The following is a 16,964-nucleotide window of genomic DNA, read 5'->3' on the forward strand; positions in this document are numbered from 1 at the left end:
AGTGGTCATACCTGCTCCATGACTATGTTAGTTTGGGCTTGGATGATGCTGAAGTGGCCGATGCATGCTTCTTGGTTCGACCTCAATTTTGTGGAGAAGGGGGTTGAGATGGCTCAGAAATAAGATGAGCTTGCTTTTGTTGCTCGGTATGATACAGTTTGAAATGTGATTGCCAGATAGAAGGGTCAAAAAACTGTAGGTCTCTTTGGGGAGACATGCTTCCTTTTCTCCGTTCGTTTTCTGGGAGAAGGAAGGGGAGTTTGGGGGTCAGAAACCGAGATTTCAACTGCCCACCCTAATGTAGGGTTGGAATGGGCCGAGGCCGGGCTGGACGGGTGTGCAGCCGGGAAATGGCCAATACTCAGTATTAAGCTTGATGTCATGGCAGAGACTATTATTTGTTGAATCTCCTCCTGATCAGAGGCAGAGTCATGAGCGTCCCTCGAGGATTCCTCCAAAATGAGAGAGGGGAGATATGGCTGAGAGGGCTCAAGGTGGGGTGGGGTATCCGTTTTCGGAGTTTTAGTTGTAGGTTTTTTCTTTGAAGGAGTATCAATTGATTTAGTGGAGGGTTTAGTAGACGATTTTGGCTTAGAAATCTTCGTTTTTTGTGCTTTATCCTTAGGTGGGACAGAGACCGCGGTATCAGGGGCAGTTTGAGCTGCAAGGAGTCTCTTGCCAGGGGAAACAGGGAATCTTACCGGCTCCCTGGAGGGGGAAGAAGGATTAACTGCGGTTTGCCAAAGATGAGATCTAAGCCTCTGTAAGCACTGTTTGCGTGCCGGTTGAGTAAGGTTTTTGCAGGCAGCACAAGAATGAGTGTGGTGAGATTCACCCAGACAAAAAAGACACTGATTGTGAGTGTCAGAGAGAGAGATCTTATTGGAGCAAGAAGTGCACCACTTGAAAGGAAACTGGTAGGCCATAAGAGAGGAAAGGGGGAGGAATCAAAAAGGCGGGAAAAGGCGACAAAACGCAGTAAGAGAGAAGCGATAGCTCAAACTGATTAAGTAAGAGTAAAGAAGATAGAGAAAATAGTAGCCCTGAACAGGGCTGTTTGGATAATTAGCGTTAAAAAGGCTAAAGAGAAAGCTTGGTCTTCCAAAGGAGAACCATACAGTTTGGCAGGAAAAAAACTGATGGGAATGGAGGGTGGGAGGAGCATATGCGTTGTGGGGGAATCACATCACTAAAGTGCTTTCAGCTCTAGAATCTTCTGAGACGCAGACAAGACCCATATGTGTGCATTCACAGAGGCCACAAAGGAGAACCAGTCTCTGCCTCCTCTGTTTGATGGCAGTTCTAAAGCAGCCAAAGAAGCTCCTTCTATCTTATATACCAAAGGTCCTCGCTGGGGCCTCTACTTAGCTTGGCAGGGCATAAAAGTTTGTTTCACTCTTTCCCACGTGAAATCAGTTGTTCCCTTCTGTATACTCAGAAGTATCAGGGAAAGAAGTATTGTAAGTAATATCTCGGCCTTGTCATAAAAAGTTTTATCAGGTTTCAACAATTACTGTATACTACGCCATAGGAAATCAGAGAATCAGAAAGTAGCCACAGCAGGCAAAATTAGCATTGGTTCCTTGATTACCATGGTGGAAAGGCAGAAATGTTGACAACTTGGTACAAATCACTACCTTGTCACCAATATTTGAAGGGTAATGTAGAAAAAACGAAGCCAAAAACTACAATATCCACACTGCACAATTTAAAATTATGGGCGTATATGAAATTTAGCTAAAGTTCAAACATTTTTTTACCAGTGGGACGTTTCTTCAATTTTAGCCATTGTCCATGATGTCCATGAAGTGGATGGGTTTGGTGCTGTATTACCAAATTTGTTTGTAATTAGTTATTAAAAAGATAACTAACACTGAGGAGGTTGAGATGGTGGCAGTAAATCAGTAAAGGAAAGAGGGCTAATTATTGCATTTTAATGATACAGGTGGGTAACACATATACAGGACTTTTGTGGGGGGTGACATAGGGATGGGGATAGGAAAAGCACACATTCTGGAGCTGGAGCTTTGATTAGAGTACCTTCTAATATACTGTAATGCCTTAATATCTCAGGCTATTTGAAAAGAACCTGCTTGCTGAATCCGAACCTCTCAGAATGGTTATGCAAGCAAACTTACACAGATATGGAGCTGGTTTTCAGCCATCTTCACTGCTATTACTGATTTTACTTTCAATGCATATTATTTACATATAGACAGATTTCATTCCAGTACATCAGCAAAAATAACATTCATTCAACTGAATGCATTTTCTATTAAGAGCTTCAAAAGATAAGAAATCTGACTACAGAGCTGGAGAACACAATAAAATGTTTTGTTCCAGGTCCTCCCAAATATTCTAACCAGTTGCATAAAAAGTAGTATTCTGAATAATCAATACAAAAGCATCTGAATAACTGCACATTCTAATAAGGCAAATGGGTTAATAGTTAATTTAGTATTAATAAATCTATATATAATGATATTTACAGGTTTTTTTAATCTGTGTGCCCCTTTCCACAAATTCTTAAGCCCCCTTATCAGAAGTTTTCTTACAAAAAAACAACAAAAAAGTGGGGAAAAATTAAAAATTGTTCTTACCCAGAAGTATCATGTTCTTGTTCAGCTTGCATCATATTCCTTAAACTAGCATCAGCAAGTGCCTGTGTAAAATGTGTGTAAGGAGCCATGAAGCAATAATGATAAAGCCCAGGCCTCAAATTTGAAGAACCTAAGCGCTGGGCTTTGCCTTGAGATTTGCTGGGGTTTGAAGATATACTATCATACTGTGAAGCCAGGTTTGTGCCAAACAACGTCTTCAACAACTAAAGAAAGACAAAAAAGCAATTCTGAAAGCAGTCAAATTAATAAAATTATCAAAATCTGCTTCTTTTTTAGGAAATTATAGCAGCATCACAAATCCACCCTCAGAGGCTATCTGAAGAAAAACCAAACAAATGTAGCTCTCATATATTTCTCCCTTTCTCCTTCCATGTCAGTCTGAAAACTTACACTCTTAAAGCAGCTCTGAAGGTGAGGTGAGAATGATGTGCACCACATTCACCTCCATTTATTAAGACTTCACTACCAGGGTTTAGGGGGACAACCCTTTAAGTACACCTAGAAAGACATACTATAGTATCAGGCAAGTAATCCAAATTATTTTTCATCTAGTTAAAGCAGGGGTCCCCAACCGTTTTCACCCCATGGACCGGCTGGGGAAGGTGGGGCACCCCCGCGCTCATGTGCATGCGTGAACAAGCCCACGCACTCTCTCGCACAAACAAGCGTGCACTCGTGCGCATGCACAAACTGTGATGCAGTGCTTGTCTGGCCACGCATGTGCTTGTGCACATGCGCAAACAGCAGAGTGGTGCTCACACTGGCCCATTGAAGCACACGTGCATGCGTGAATCAGCTGTGCGGGGGTGAGTGCATGCGGGGGCGGGAGGTCTGTCTCCACGCTCGGTCCGGCTCAGGCCACAGACTGGCACCGGGCCACAGACCGGGGGTTGTCGACCTCTGTCCTAATCTCATCCTATATCATGTGACTCAGAATATCTTTTTAACTTTAATGTCGTAAAAGAGCCAGAGGATGCAATGGTGTCATGTCTTGACCAATGTCTCTAATATTATGTGATTTTATCTAAATAACGTATTTTTTCTTCCTGGTCACTGACTATAGTAGTAGTAGTAGTAGCAGTAGTAAGTAGTAGTAGTAGTAGTAGTAGTAGTAGTAGTAGTAGTAGTAGTAGTAGAGTAAATAATATATTAAAAAACAAATCATCAAAATTTTCAAATGATTGAAAGCATTAACTTTAAAAAACTATCATGCTGAAAAACTTAGAACCAGGATCCAGGGACTTAATTTTAAAAATACATATTAAAGTTAAAAGCCTGCATGGAAACGTGGGACTTCAGCTGTTGGTGGAAGGATAAAAGGAAGGGGGCCAACCTAATATCTTAAGGGAGAGTATCCATAATCTGGTATCTGCCACAGAGAAGGCCCTTTCTCTTGTCCCTGTCAAGTATACCTGCCATGGCAGTGGGACTGAGAGGAGGGTCTCTTCTGAGGATCTTAAGAGCTGCAAAGTTTCATATGAGAAGAGACAGTCCTTCAGATAACCCAGATCCAAGCCAGGAGGAGTTTATCTGCAATAAAGAGTCCAAAAACAGTTTGATGGACGCTTACATGGCATTTACTGTATTTTTGTAAGAGTACACCTTAACTCCTTTTTTATAATTGAATCCTTTCTGTCAAACTAGTTTTTGTTCTTTTGTCTTATTTCATATGTAATCTTATATTCTTAATCAGAATGGTTTAATTAAATTATTGCATAGTGCAGGGCAAGATATTCAGTGTTTAGTGAACAGAGTGAAGGATTCAGGAGGATTTGTTTCAATTCACCACTCAGCTGTGGATGCTCACTGGAGGTGTGGAACTAGTAATATCACTGCTTAAATAACTGTTACCTTTGAAAGCTCTAGTACAGAGGTCCCCAATGCCCAGTCCGCAGCCCAGTGCCGGTCTGTGGCCTGAGCTGGGCCGGGCCATGGAGAGAGACCTCCCACCCACCCGACACACACTCCCCTCCAGCACAGCCCCTTTGTGCATGTGTGCACTCGCCAGCCCCCATGTAACCGCTCCCCCACTCTTTTGCGCATGTGCCCGAGAGCCAGTGCACCCGCATGAGCACAGCGCCATCTGCACATGTGCCTGAGTGTCCACACAAGCATCCTCCTGCTCCTTCGCACGTGCGCATGAGTGCACCCATGGCTGCATGAGAGTGCTCCTTTGCACATGTGCGTGAGAGCGAGGGGCTGCCCTGCCTTCCCCAGCCAGTCCGCGGGGTTAAAAAGGTTTGGGACCTCTGGCTTGGCAGACACATATAACCATCAGTATTCCACTCCAACTCTCCTAGAAAGTAGGTTAAACAAACTCCTCTAACAAGGGTCAGGACACTGACGCAAGCTATTGCGGTAGCATAGTATTTGGCCACTTTGCTAGTAATGTAAGAAACCTTATCACAGAGCAGCAAAAGAATGTAAAATTTACTGGGTTTTAAATTTACTTATTTTAACTTTGTGTTTTAAATTTATTTCTTTTAACTTTGTGGGCCACCTTGAGTCCTCTTATGGGGAGAAAGGAGGCTTATAAATGAGACGAAATGAAATGAATTATTATTATTATTATTATTATCATCATCATCATCGTCGTTGTCATTGTCGTTGTCGTTGTCGTTATTGTTATTATTATTATTATTATTATTATTATTATTATTATTATTATTATTATTATTATTATTATTATTATTATTATTATTATTATTATTATTATTATTATTATTATTATTATTTCCAATGCCTCAGTACAAGAATCATGGCAAAAGCTTGATTTGGTTATAAATGAGAAAATTATGACGAAGTTCTGATGCCTCCTAGACACCTCAGAAAGGAGGCTCAACTATAATTTCAGTTCCTATCATCCATGGCATGTTGAGAGGAACATTTTAAAATATATATCCAGGGACCAATCATTAAACCAATTTAGGCAAGGGCCTCTAACTCTGGATTATTAACAAATATTCCAAGGGATTACAGTGGTGCCTCGCTAGACGATGATAATCCGTTCCACTGAAATTGCTGTTTAGCGAAATCATTGTCTAACAAAAAGCATTTCCCCATTGGAATACATTGAAACCTCTTTAATGCGTTCCAATGGGGAAGAATTGTCGTTGTCTAGCGAAGATCGGCCATAGGAAAGCCGCTTTGTGTACCGCCAATCAGCTGTTTAAATCACTGTCTTGCGAAGCTTAGGTCCCTGGACGAGACAATCTCTACAGCAGAAATAGTGTCTTCTATCCCCCACCACTGATTGAGCAGCAGTGAATCTGAAGAGAGGAGATGACGCTGGGAGACACAAGGAAAATAAATTGGACATTGATTGGACATTTAATTGTACTTCAAGGAAGGAAGTTTGGTATTACTTTGTCATTATAAACTTAAGAATCATTCTCTTGAAAACATCATTGGCAACAACTCTGGGAAACTACACTTGTTTATGCTATTTGAAACATCTATCTAAGGTGCTGACAAAAAGCCTAGATTCAATGACCTTGAACACTTTATGGCTGTTTAGAATTGCCTTTCTTTTTGAGGACAGAACTGAATTGTACAGATAAATTAATCCTAGAAAGCCCTATCCAGACAAAGTGGAACTTCTAAACTGCATCCTGGGTTCTGAACTTGATGGGACCTTGAGCCTTGAGGCGAGGAAAACTCTACATCTGAGGCTGGATTCAAGCTTAACCCTAAAAATGATCAATCTATTAAATTGGACCTATGGAAGCAAGTATGGATGGAACTGGACTGATTACTTTAAACATCTGGACAACTTTCACTTGAATATAATTATTTGACATCTGCGACATAATGCAACAACAAGGACAATTTTGGGATGAAACAAAAGCTAACAAAAGCTTCAAGCAAGTTTAGAAATAGTGAGATCCCACAATGAAGAGGGAAAATTATTCACGAAGCAGTTAAAGAAGAACTATAGTCAACAGGAGACAGGGAATAATGAACAAGGAAATGAGAGTCTGGTGGATAATGTATGCCAAACAAAAGAGGGGCTGGAGAAAATTAGAGAAGAAAACCTAGGAGATTTAATTCTAACCCTGGATCTGAGGAGTTTTTTAGGTGTGCTAAGGGAAGATAAGGGGAGAGAATCAGCAGATCTAATTAAAAAGAGCCTGGAAGAATTATTGGAGACAGATCAAATGTATAAAATGTTCTCAGGTGGCACAAGGCACGGCAGAATCTTTAGAGCGATAGAAACAAGAACTGAGAAAAGACAAATAACCTGTAACCTGTGATAGTTAATATAGAAGGTTAATATTGAAGATTGATGAATTGTGAAGAATGTGCTTATGAATTATTCCAGAAACCACCTGTAATTAATAAACCTGTTTTGTTGAAACATCACTACTGGCTGGACCTTCATCTTTTCGAAGTAAACTAAGTCGATAAAAGAGATTGACTGGTGGCAGCACTTCAGAGGGCATGCTGAGGTACCTTGTGAGCTCTGTGTTTGGGGAAACAAGCAGGGGCCACAAGGGCAAATGCCACAGGAACCTACTCAGTTATTACTGCTATAAAATACAAAGCTCATTGGTTAAATTACCTCAAATTATATAAATTTGGAACCAGAATTATTTTTATTAGGTATGTTATTAGAGGATTTTGAGAACATGGTATACTATGAAAACAATATTATGATAGTAGCCAATATTGTATACTGTGAAACTATATATTTTCTTAATAAAAAATTAAAATAATTACCTGAGGAGTGGTAATGGCCATTGACTAGCTACCAGAGAAGTCCTAATCAACTGAACTGTTGTGAGTTCTGAGGAACTACAAAGCCCATGTGTCTGTACTGGCAAAGTACTGGGTAAAAGTAAATTGTTCTTTTAAGGTCAGGCTTATTCTAGGTGCAAAGGCTATGCACTGCTGGAGGTTGAAGACTTGCCCCAGCATAAAGATGGTAGATTTGTGGCTGAGGGATTTCCTGACCAAAGGATCCATGCTCCTTAGGAAGGTTCCAGTCCTGACAAAAGGTTTTCAGGAAAAGAACTGATCCCCATGAAGGGCCAAAAGATCAGACGTCTTTTTTGTTTTGTTTTACATTCTCAAGAGTATTGTTCTAGCTCACATCCCTTTCTGGGGATAATTGCTCTATTGAGACCATTTAACTTATCTACCCATAATATTTTAAGATTACACATTCCAGACAGTCATAAAGTACAATGTCTATACAATGTTATCTTTTGAACTCTTAAGATATGTGGATGACTTCTTAAGTTACGAATGTGGAAAACAAAGTAGCATAATTCTTGTTCTTTAATGTTGATGCTTTAGATGAAGTAAAACTAATTATGTAAACTCCAGGAGATGCTGTCTTTCTTGGTGACTTGAATTAAAAAAAAACAAAGCTAAAGATTGTTGAGAGAAGTGATGCCAAGTGCATGAGAAAAAAAGCATGATTACCACATGCCACATAATTACAGATCTTTAAAAAATCTGTACAGATCTTAATAATATCTCAGAATTGCAGAGCGGTAATGAACCAAATGGATTATCCCTTGTCAAAGAGACACAGTGAAGAATCAAACTCTCAATCTCTGGCTTTGCAGCCAGATGCTTAAACCTCTGAGCTATCCATCAGTTTTTTAAAAAAGTTATAGGAACTCTCTTGAATTAACATGCAGAAATACTACTACAATGATTAATGAGTACCATAGTATCCCTTAGAACAAGAAACACTTTTTCTGAAATAAAAAGGTGAACACATTGTCAAAAAGAAACACTTTTTCTGAAACAAAAATGTAAACACAATCTCAAATTGAAAATGAAATTCTTTTACCTGCTGTACACACACCGTTGCCATCATTGGTTCTCTGCTGAAACAAGATTTCAGATAGCCCAGAATTTCTTCAACATACTAAAAACAAGAAGTTTCAAAAAAAGTGGCTATGTAAGCAAAATGTCTTAAAATACCACTGTATAAATCTACAACACTATGAGGCCTGTATTGTCTGACCAACTCTGTACTGTTTTCGCGAATGCTTTCACGGCCAGGATCTAATGGTTGTTGTGGGTTTTCCAGGCTCTTTGGCCATGTTCTGAAAGTTGTTCTTCCTAACGTTTCGCCAGGCTCACCAGAAGAACAACTTTCAGAACATGGCCAAAGAGCCCGGAAACCCCACAACAACCATCTATATTGTTTAATAATTTCTTTAGATTTAAAGAATGAGAACATAAGGGGGGAAAAAAACCACATATGCCTCCATAGTGATTACTTTCCTTTCAAGAAGGAAACTGCCACAATGATACTTGAGAGTAGCAAGGGTTGATGGGAGTCATAAGGGTTTATGGGATGGGTAGTTCTTTGAGAAACTCCCCTTGTATGGCCTAATGGGCAGGGAGACTACATGTCCCCTGAGCTCCTGAGACTCCCATGGAGTCTTGTCACTCTCAAGCACCATTAGGGAAGTGTCCATCTTCTTGAAAGGCAAATAATGGCAAGCAATTTGGAATTCAAAGATGCAGTCAGTGTCAAGGCTTAGGGTGTGAGGAAGATGCCACTAGGGAAAGGATGACATGGAGTCAAGGATCCAAGTTTGTTTGGGTGGAAGGATACTATCTGATATTGACAGAGAAGTAGCATCTTAACCACCAAATCTAGTTAAAAAAAAAGATTAAAAGGGGAAGCTTGAGAAGATGACACATCAGAGCTGTCACCATCATCAGGTAATGCAGAAAAAACAGTTTTTACTGTCTTGTTTTATATATGTAATCACTCCATTCGAAATAGCATTTATTTTATTTATTTATTTATTTATTTATTTATTTATTTAATTTATATCATGCCTATCTGGTCTCGCAACCACTCTAAGCGGCTATAGAATAATACCTATTGCATTACATTGATAGTAAATCCCTTATCCATAAACTCTTATACCTTCACACACATACACACACACACACACACACACACACACAAATTGTTTACATTACCTGTTTATATTTCACACAGGCTCTTCTGTGGCTCATTATTGCAGTTTTATTTCTAGCTAATGTAACGTAGAATAACCAGCAGTCCAACCCACTGTCTACTTGCTTTAGTCTACTTTTGACTCAATATCCAATTTCAACAGCGGATGCCATATCTTCATAAATTTATCTTGTTTAATCTCCCCTCCGTATAATCTGACCCAATTAGTCAGTTTGTCCATCAGTGCCACTGCCCATATTTTATTCAAATATCTTTGCAAAGTGAGGTCCTGAGCATCTTTCCAGCATTGGGCAATTTCATTCTGCACTGCCCTTAAAAGAGTCACCACCAATTCTTTATTTTATACATTTTCATTTCTTCCAAAAAATAGTGAAAAATAACAATACGGTTTCATTTGGAACTATTTTTTGACTTCCTATTTTTTTCTAGGCAATTAATTACCTCATACCAGAATACTTCTATATTCAATCACATTAACCACATATGTTCTAATGTTCCATTATGGCTACACTTTTTCCATAATTCTAGTATCTTTCAATTAATTTTACGTACTTGGGCAGGACATACATACCACCTATCGACTATTTTTAACATCAATTTTTTAGATTTTCCCAATATCGATTTGATAAAGTTTGATAAAGTTAACTATTTGAGTTATTTGAAAGGCTTCATAATATTTTATTAAATGCAGTAACTAATCCTCCTTTTATATTTGGTCGATATTTTACAAAATGTATGAATCTTACTGTTCTTCCTTTTCATGTAATACATATTTCCAAGGTTTCTTTTGCCATAATTTTATATATTTCATTTCTGGCTTGTAGGGGTATATTTTGAAACAAAAATAATTATGGTAAAATAGAGGCTTTTACTGTCAATGTTCATTCACCCTAATAACGATAAATTTAGTTTTCCCAATTTCTTTATTTTTTTCTCTTATAGTTACAAATACAGCCTTAATTCCTATACACTAGTTGGGTTTATGTTTTTTGTTAACCATATACAGTGGTGCCTCACTTAACCGGTGCCCCGTTTAACGATGAATCCGCATAGCGATGGCAAAAATGCCATCGCTTTTGCGATCGCATTGCGATGTTGGCTATGGGGAAAAATCGCTTTGCGATTTTTCCCCATAGCCCCATTTTCCCCCAGCTGAGTGGCAGGAGCTTCGAAGCCCTGCCGCTCAGCTGGGGGAAAATGTCGGCGGTTGGTCAACGGTGGCTTTGGAAGGACCCCGAAGCCACCGCCGACATTTGCCTTCCGAGCTCTCAAAGGGCTTTCCCCCTGACATTGGAGAAAGCCCTTTGAGAGATTGGAAGGCTCTCAGCGGCGGCTGCAGCAGGGTCCGGATGGCTTACAGGCGAAGCACTGGAAGCCATCCGACCCCCCTATCCTGCCACCACTGCTGCTTGGAGCCGCCCCCGCGCCGCCTATCCCAGCCATGCTCGGACTCCCAGGGTGGGGTGGGGGGTCCGGATGGCTTCCAGGGCTTTGCCTGGAAGCCATCTGGACCTCTTACCCTGTCCCTGCCGCCAGGAGCCGCCCCGCGCCCGCCTGTCCCAGCCATCCTCGGACTCCTGGGAGTCCGATCATGGCTGGGATAGGCGGCGCGGGGCGGCTTCAAGCGGCAGCAGCAGGGTGGGGGGTCCGGATGGTTTCCAGGGCTTTGCCTGGAAGCCATCCGGACCCACCCTACCCTGCCCCCACCGCCGCTGAGAGCCTTCCGAGCTCTCAAAGGGCTTTCTCCAATGTCAGGGGGAAAGCCCTTTGAGAGCTCGGAAGGCAAAGAGGCAGTGAGAAAAGGCTGGAAATTCGAATTTCCCGCCTTTTCTCCCAGGCTTCTTGCTTTCAGAGCCCTGAAATGGCCTCCTCCGATGTGGGGCGGACATTGGAGAAAGCCCTTTGAGAGCTCGTAAGGCTCTCAGCGGCGGCAGGGACAGGGTAGGGTGGGTCCGGATGGCTTCCAGGCAAAGGACTGGAAGCCATCCGGACCCCCACCCACCCTGCCGCCACCGCTTGAAGCCGCCCCACGCCTGGTTTCCCAGCCATGCTTCGACTCCCGGGAGTCTGAGCATGGCTGGGATAGGCTGCGAGGGGCGGCTCCAAGCGGCGGCAGGATAGGGGGGTCGGATGGCTTCCAGTGCTTCACCTGGAAGCCATCCGGACCCCCCCTACCCTGCCGCCGTCGCCGCTGAGAGCCTTCTGATCTCTCAAAGGGCTTTCTCCAATGCTGGGGGGAAAGCCCTTTGAGAGCTAGGAAGGCAAATGTCGGCGGTGGCTTCGGGGTCCTTCCAAAGCCACCACCGACCGACCGCCGACACTTTCCCCCAGCCAAGCGGTGGGGCTTCGAAGCTCCCGCCGCTCAGCTGAGGGAAAATGCCAAAGGCCCCATTTTCGGCCAGCTGATCGGCAGTTCCAAAATGGCCCCTGGCTGTGTTGCCTCGTTTTAGAGGCACCGAAAATGGCCGCCCCTATGGAGGATTTTCGCTGAACGGTGAGTTTTGGGCACCATATGGGATTTTTCTTTCCGTTTAGCGATGTTTCCACATAGCGACGATTAATCAGAAACGGATTAACGTCGCTATGCGGGGCGCCACTGTACCCAGATATCTAAAACTAGAACACAAATCTAACATTACCTCAGTTTTCTTTTGTTCTATAGGAATATTTATACATAACAATCTAGATTTTTTATAATTATTTTTAGTATTGTGTGCTGATCAAACCTTTTTAGTACAGTGGTGCCTCGACCTACATATGGTCAACACTTATGACCATTTTGAGTTACGACCAGCTCCAGCTGCAAAATTTTGCTTCGACTTGCGGCCGGAGCTTCGAGTTACAACCAGGAAAAGGCGGGGGGGGGGGGAGGCAGGAAATTCAAAACGTTGGTAATATTCCGTAAAAGTTAAAATTTGTTGCTGTGCAGTTACAATTCTTCTTTCTTGAGTTTTAATTTTAACAACTGCCTTTTTAATAGCTTTGCTTTTTATAACTTTGGATACTACTCTAGAGTTTTTATCACCAAATTCATAATAAATCCTCTTCAAACACCTCATAGCTATTTCAGTTTTATTTGTTTGAAGGATTCTCATTCTATTCTAGCTCCTATATAGACGTGTCTTATTAGAACCTGATTTATTGTGTTCCTCTGACAGTTTATTTTTTCCTCTAATTGCCTTTACATTTTTTCTCTCTACTTTAATCTTGCCCCTCCATTATAAATTTTGCCCTTAACATTAAAGGATCCTGTAATATTTTTATTTCTTCTTTATCATTTATTTCATAGAACAGCTTAATATCTTTTTAAATTTTTTCAATAATTAATGGGTAAGTAAGCATATTATAACTTAAGGTTTAACTACAGTGGTGCCTCGTATAACGAGTGCCCCGTTTAACCACAAATCCGCATACCGATGCGGATTTTGTGATCGGAAAAGCGATCGCATACCGATGTTGCCTATGGGGAAAAATCGCTTTGCGATGTTTTCCCCATAGGCACCATTTTCCCCCAGCTGAGCGGCGGGAGCCTCCCAAGGAGCGCTCCCGCAGCTCAGCTGGGGGAAAATGCCTGCGGTGGCCTCGGAAGGACCCTTCTGAAGGGTCCTTCAGAGGCCACCGCCGGGATTCCCGTTCCCCGCGGTCGGCTTCCCCGGCCATGGTCGGACTGTCAGGAGTCCGACCACGCCTGGGGTAGTAGGCCGCGGGTGGGATCCAAGCCGCAGGGGGGGGGGTGGAAGGCATGGCCGGGCTCTTCGGCAACTGCCGAGGCTCGGATCCAAGCCTCGGTGGCTGCCAAAGAGCCCATCCATGCCTCCGATCCTCTCCCCACGGCTTGGATCCCAGCTGTGGGGGAAGGGTGGAAGGCACGGCCGGGCTCTTCGGCAACTGCCGAGGCTCGGATCCAAGCCTCGGCGGCTGCCGAAGAGCCCATCCATGCCTCCGATCCTCTCCCCACGGCTTGGATCCCAGCCGTGGGGGAAGGGTGGAAGGCATGGCCGGGCTCTTCGGCAACTGCCGAGGCTCGGATCCAAGCCTCGGCGTCTGCCGAAGAGCCCATCCATGCCTCCCATCCTCTCCCCACGGCTTGGATCCCAGCCGTGGGGGAAGGGTGGAAGGCATGGCTGGGCTCTTCGGCAACTGCCGAGGCTCGGATCCAAGCCTCGGCGGCTGCTGAAGAGCCCATCCATGCCTCCGATCCTCTCCCCACGGCTTGGATCCCAGCCGTGGGGGGAGGGTCGGAAGCATAGCCGGACTTCAGCCGGCTAAGAGGCCAGCGATCGGGCAGGAGGAGGTGGGAAGTTTCCCCCAACCCCTCCCGAGCGAACGCCGGGTTTTCAGCCAGCTAAGAGGCCAGCGATCGGGCAGGAGGTGGTGGGGGAATCTTCCCACCTCCTCCTGCCCGATCGCTGGCCTCTTAGCCGGCTGAAGTCCAGCTATGCCTCCGATCCTCTCCCCACGGCTTGGATCCCAGCTGTGGGGGAAGGGTGGAAGGCATGGCCGGGCTCTTCGGCAACTGCCGAGGCTCGGATCCAAGCCTCGGCGGCTGCCGAAGAACCCATCCATGCCTCCGATCCTCTCCCCACGGCTTGGATCCCAGCCGTGGGGGAAGGGTGGAAGGCATGGCCGGGCTCTTCGGCAACTGCCGAGGCTCGGATCCAAGCCTCGGCGTCTGCCGAAGAGCCCATCCATGCCTCCGATCCTCTCCCCACGGCTTGGATCCCAGCCGTGGGGGAAGGGTGGAAGGCATGGCTGGGCTCTTCGGCAACTGCCGAGGCTCGGATCCAAGCCTCGGCGGCTGCTGAAGAGCCCATCCATGCCTCCGATCCTCTCCCCACGGCTTGGATCCCAGCCGTGGGGGGAGGGTCGGAAGCATAGCCGGACTTCAGCCGGCTAAGAGGCCAGCGATCGGGCAGGAGGAGGTGGGAAGTTTCCCCCAACCCCTCCCGAGCGAACGCCGGGTTTTCAGCCAGCTAAGAGGCCAGCGATCGGGCAGGAGGTGGTGGGGGAATCTTCCCACCTCCTCCTGCCCGATCGCTGGCCTCTTAGCCGGCTGAAGTCCAGCTATGCCTCCGATCCTCTCCCCGCGGCTTGGATCCAAGCCGCGGGGTGTGTGTGTGTGGAAGGCATGGCTGGGCTCTTCGGCAACTGCCGAGGCTCGGATCCAAGCCTCGGCAGTTGCCCATGGCAGGGCTAGCCCCGCGGGTCCTATCCAAGCCACGGGGAGAAGGTGGGGAGATCGGATGCCTGTCAGGCATCCTGGGCTCGGCAGCGCGGGGCGGCGGGGACAGGGTGGAGGGGTCTCCCCACCCACACTGTCCCCTTCGCTGGCAGCCACCCCCGCCGCTTTCTCCAGCCTGGATCGGGCTCCTGGGAGTCCGATCTCGGCTAGGGAAGGCAGCGCGGGGCGGCGGGGACAGGGTGGACGGGTCTCCCCACCCACCCTGTCCCCTTCGCTGGCAGCCACCCCCGCCGCTTTCTCCAGCCTGGATCGGGCTCCTGGGAGTCCGATCTCGGCTAGGGAAGGCAGCGCGGGGAGGCAGGGACAGGGTGGAGGGGTCCCGAAGGCTTCCAGGCTTTTGCCTGGAAGCCTTCGGGATCCCCCACCCACCCTGTCCCTGCCAGTTTTTAGTCCATTGGAATGCATTAACCGGGTTTTAATGCGTTTCAATGGGCTTTTTAATTTCGCTTTACGATGCTTCCGAATAGCGATGTTAATCCTGGAACGGATTAACGTCGCTATACGGGGCACCACTGTACATTGTTGCTTACCTGGTCCTACATAAATAGTGGCTTTGATAGGAGCTGCAGTTACTGGTACTTAAAGCAAGCATTTCATACCATAAAGTAACTATTAAGTAAGTGCCATCAGTGCAATCTAAACCAAAATCAGATCTGAAGCTGGTATTGAGGTCAATATCAGGCCAAAGGACACTGAGGCTGGAGAAACCATGCCTCTACACTGGAAAGGTAGAGCTAGAAAATGCAAAGATGTAGTGACAGATGATAGCAGTATCTGAAAGAGCAGTATGGCTAAGGTCAATACCATGGATGACTAAAAATTCTAAAGGAGAATGGGAGACTGAAGGGAAAAAAAGACTTTTTCCAAGAATGAATTGTTTACACCAATAAACAACTGAGCAAAAAAAGGGTGGTACTGTATACTGGAAGTGAATGTCCCAAGAGCTACAATCCCAGGCAAAATTTGGAAACAGATCATAAAGTGGTCATTGTACAAACACCTAGAAAACAATGCAGTAATAACTACAAGCCAACACAGATTTGTCAAGAACAAATCCTGTCAAACTAATTTGATTTCTTTTTTTGATCAGGTAACCTCTTTGATAGACAGAGGGAATGTTGGAGACATCACATATCTTGACTTCAGCAACACTTTTGGCAAAGTGCCCCATGATATCCTGATTAGCAAGTTAACTAGGTCTGGGCTGGATAATCAAGTGTCAGGTGGATACACAATTGGCTACAGAATCGTACTCAGAGGGTGATGACTAATGGGTCCTTCTCTAACTGAAAGGAGGTAACAAGTGAGGTAGCCCAAGGTTCAGTCCTGGCCCCGATGCTGTTCAATATTTTTTCAATAAAAACACACATAGGCTTGGAAAATGTTCACTTCCGTGGTTTTACAAAATAAGTAATTTAGTACATAACTTAGCATACTGAATTCCTACAAGTGGATTTTGCTATTGCCTTATAAAGAGGGGAGCATGCTGTGCTGCCTGCACCCCGATAGTGTCTCCCCTTCTTCATGTGCATAATGCCATTTTTGCAACACCAGAGAGGGAGAGTGGAACCTCCTGACTCTCATGAACTTGACAATGTTCTTTGAAACCCTAAGATTCTGTACAACCCTGGTTGGAAAAGATTGCTCTCCGACATTTCAAGAGTGGCTTTGTGCAAGCACAAGACCAATGCGTACAAGTCACAAACCAAGAAGAACAAAATATTTCAAAAGCTTCCTTCCCATTAGGCAAGATAAAAACAATATTTTTTGCACTGGGACTTCTGTGGGAAAACTACAAGATTTATTTTGTGCACAATACAAGCTGTTTTCCACAAAATAATTTTTTGCTAATACTGCTGATAGGGAAAAAGTGCTGGTCTGTTTGCAACAGTGAAAAATCTCATAGTAGTTTACATTGTTTTCAACAGGGTGTCTTGGCCTGTCTCATGGACACTCTTTTTCATGGAAGGTGAGATATCCTCTCTTGTGCAGGATGAGATAATCTGCCAATATTAATTAGATATTTTTTCAACACATAGCCCTCAGTCATGCAAATCACAACACATTTTATACATACCTTTAGTCACACCAACATTAATCTGATTGAAATCCACATATAAAACTACACTGTGGACCAAGGCTGTAC

General features: G+C 44.5%; 1 protein-coding gene across 3 annotated transcripts in view; it reads right to left on the minus strand.

Annotated features, from left to right (window-relative positions):
- Positions 1-16,964, minus strand: part of HTT (huntingtin) — a 318,202-nt gene that overhangs the window by 159,613 nt on the left and 141,625 nt on the right. For all 3 annotated transcript variants that reach the window (XM_073000994.2, XM_073000995.2, XM_073000993.2), the window contains 2 exons: positions 8,425-8,502; positions 2,601-2,824 (listed from right to left, as the gene is read on the minus strand). In XM_073000994.2, the coding sequence (XP_072857095.2) occupies positions 2,601-2,824; positions 8,425-8,502 (302 nt within the window). The remainder of the gene's footprint in view (positions 1-2,600; positions 2,825-8,424; positions 8,503-16,964) is intronic.

Source organism: Pogona vitticeps, chromosome 5, assembly GCF_051106095.1.
Source record: "Pogona vitticeps strain Pit_001003342236 chromosome 5, PviZW2.1, whole genome shotgun sequence".
In the NCBI taxonomy this organism is placed as follows: Eukaryota; Metazoa; Chordata; class Lepidosauria; order Squamata; family Agamidae; genus Pogona; species Pogona vitticeps.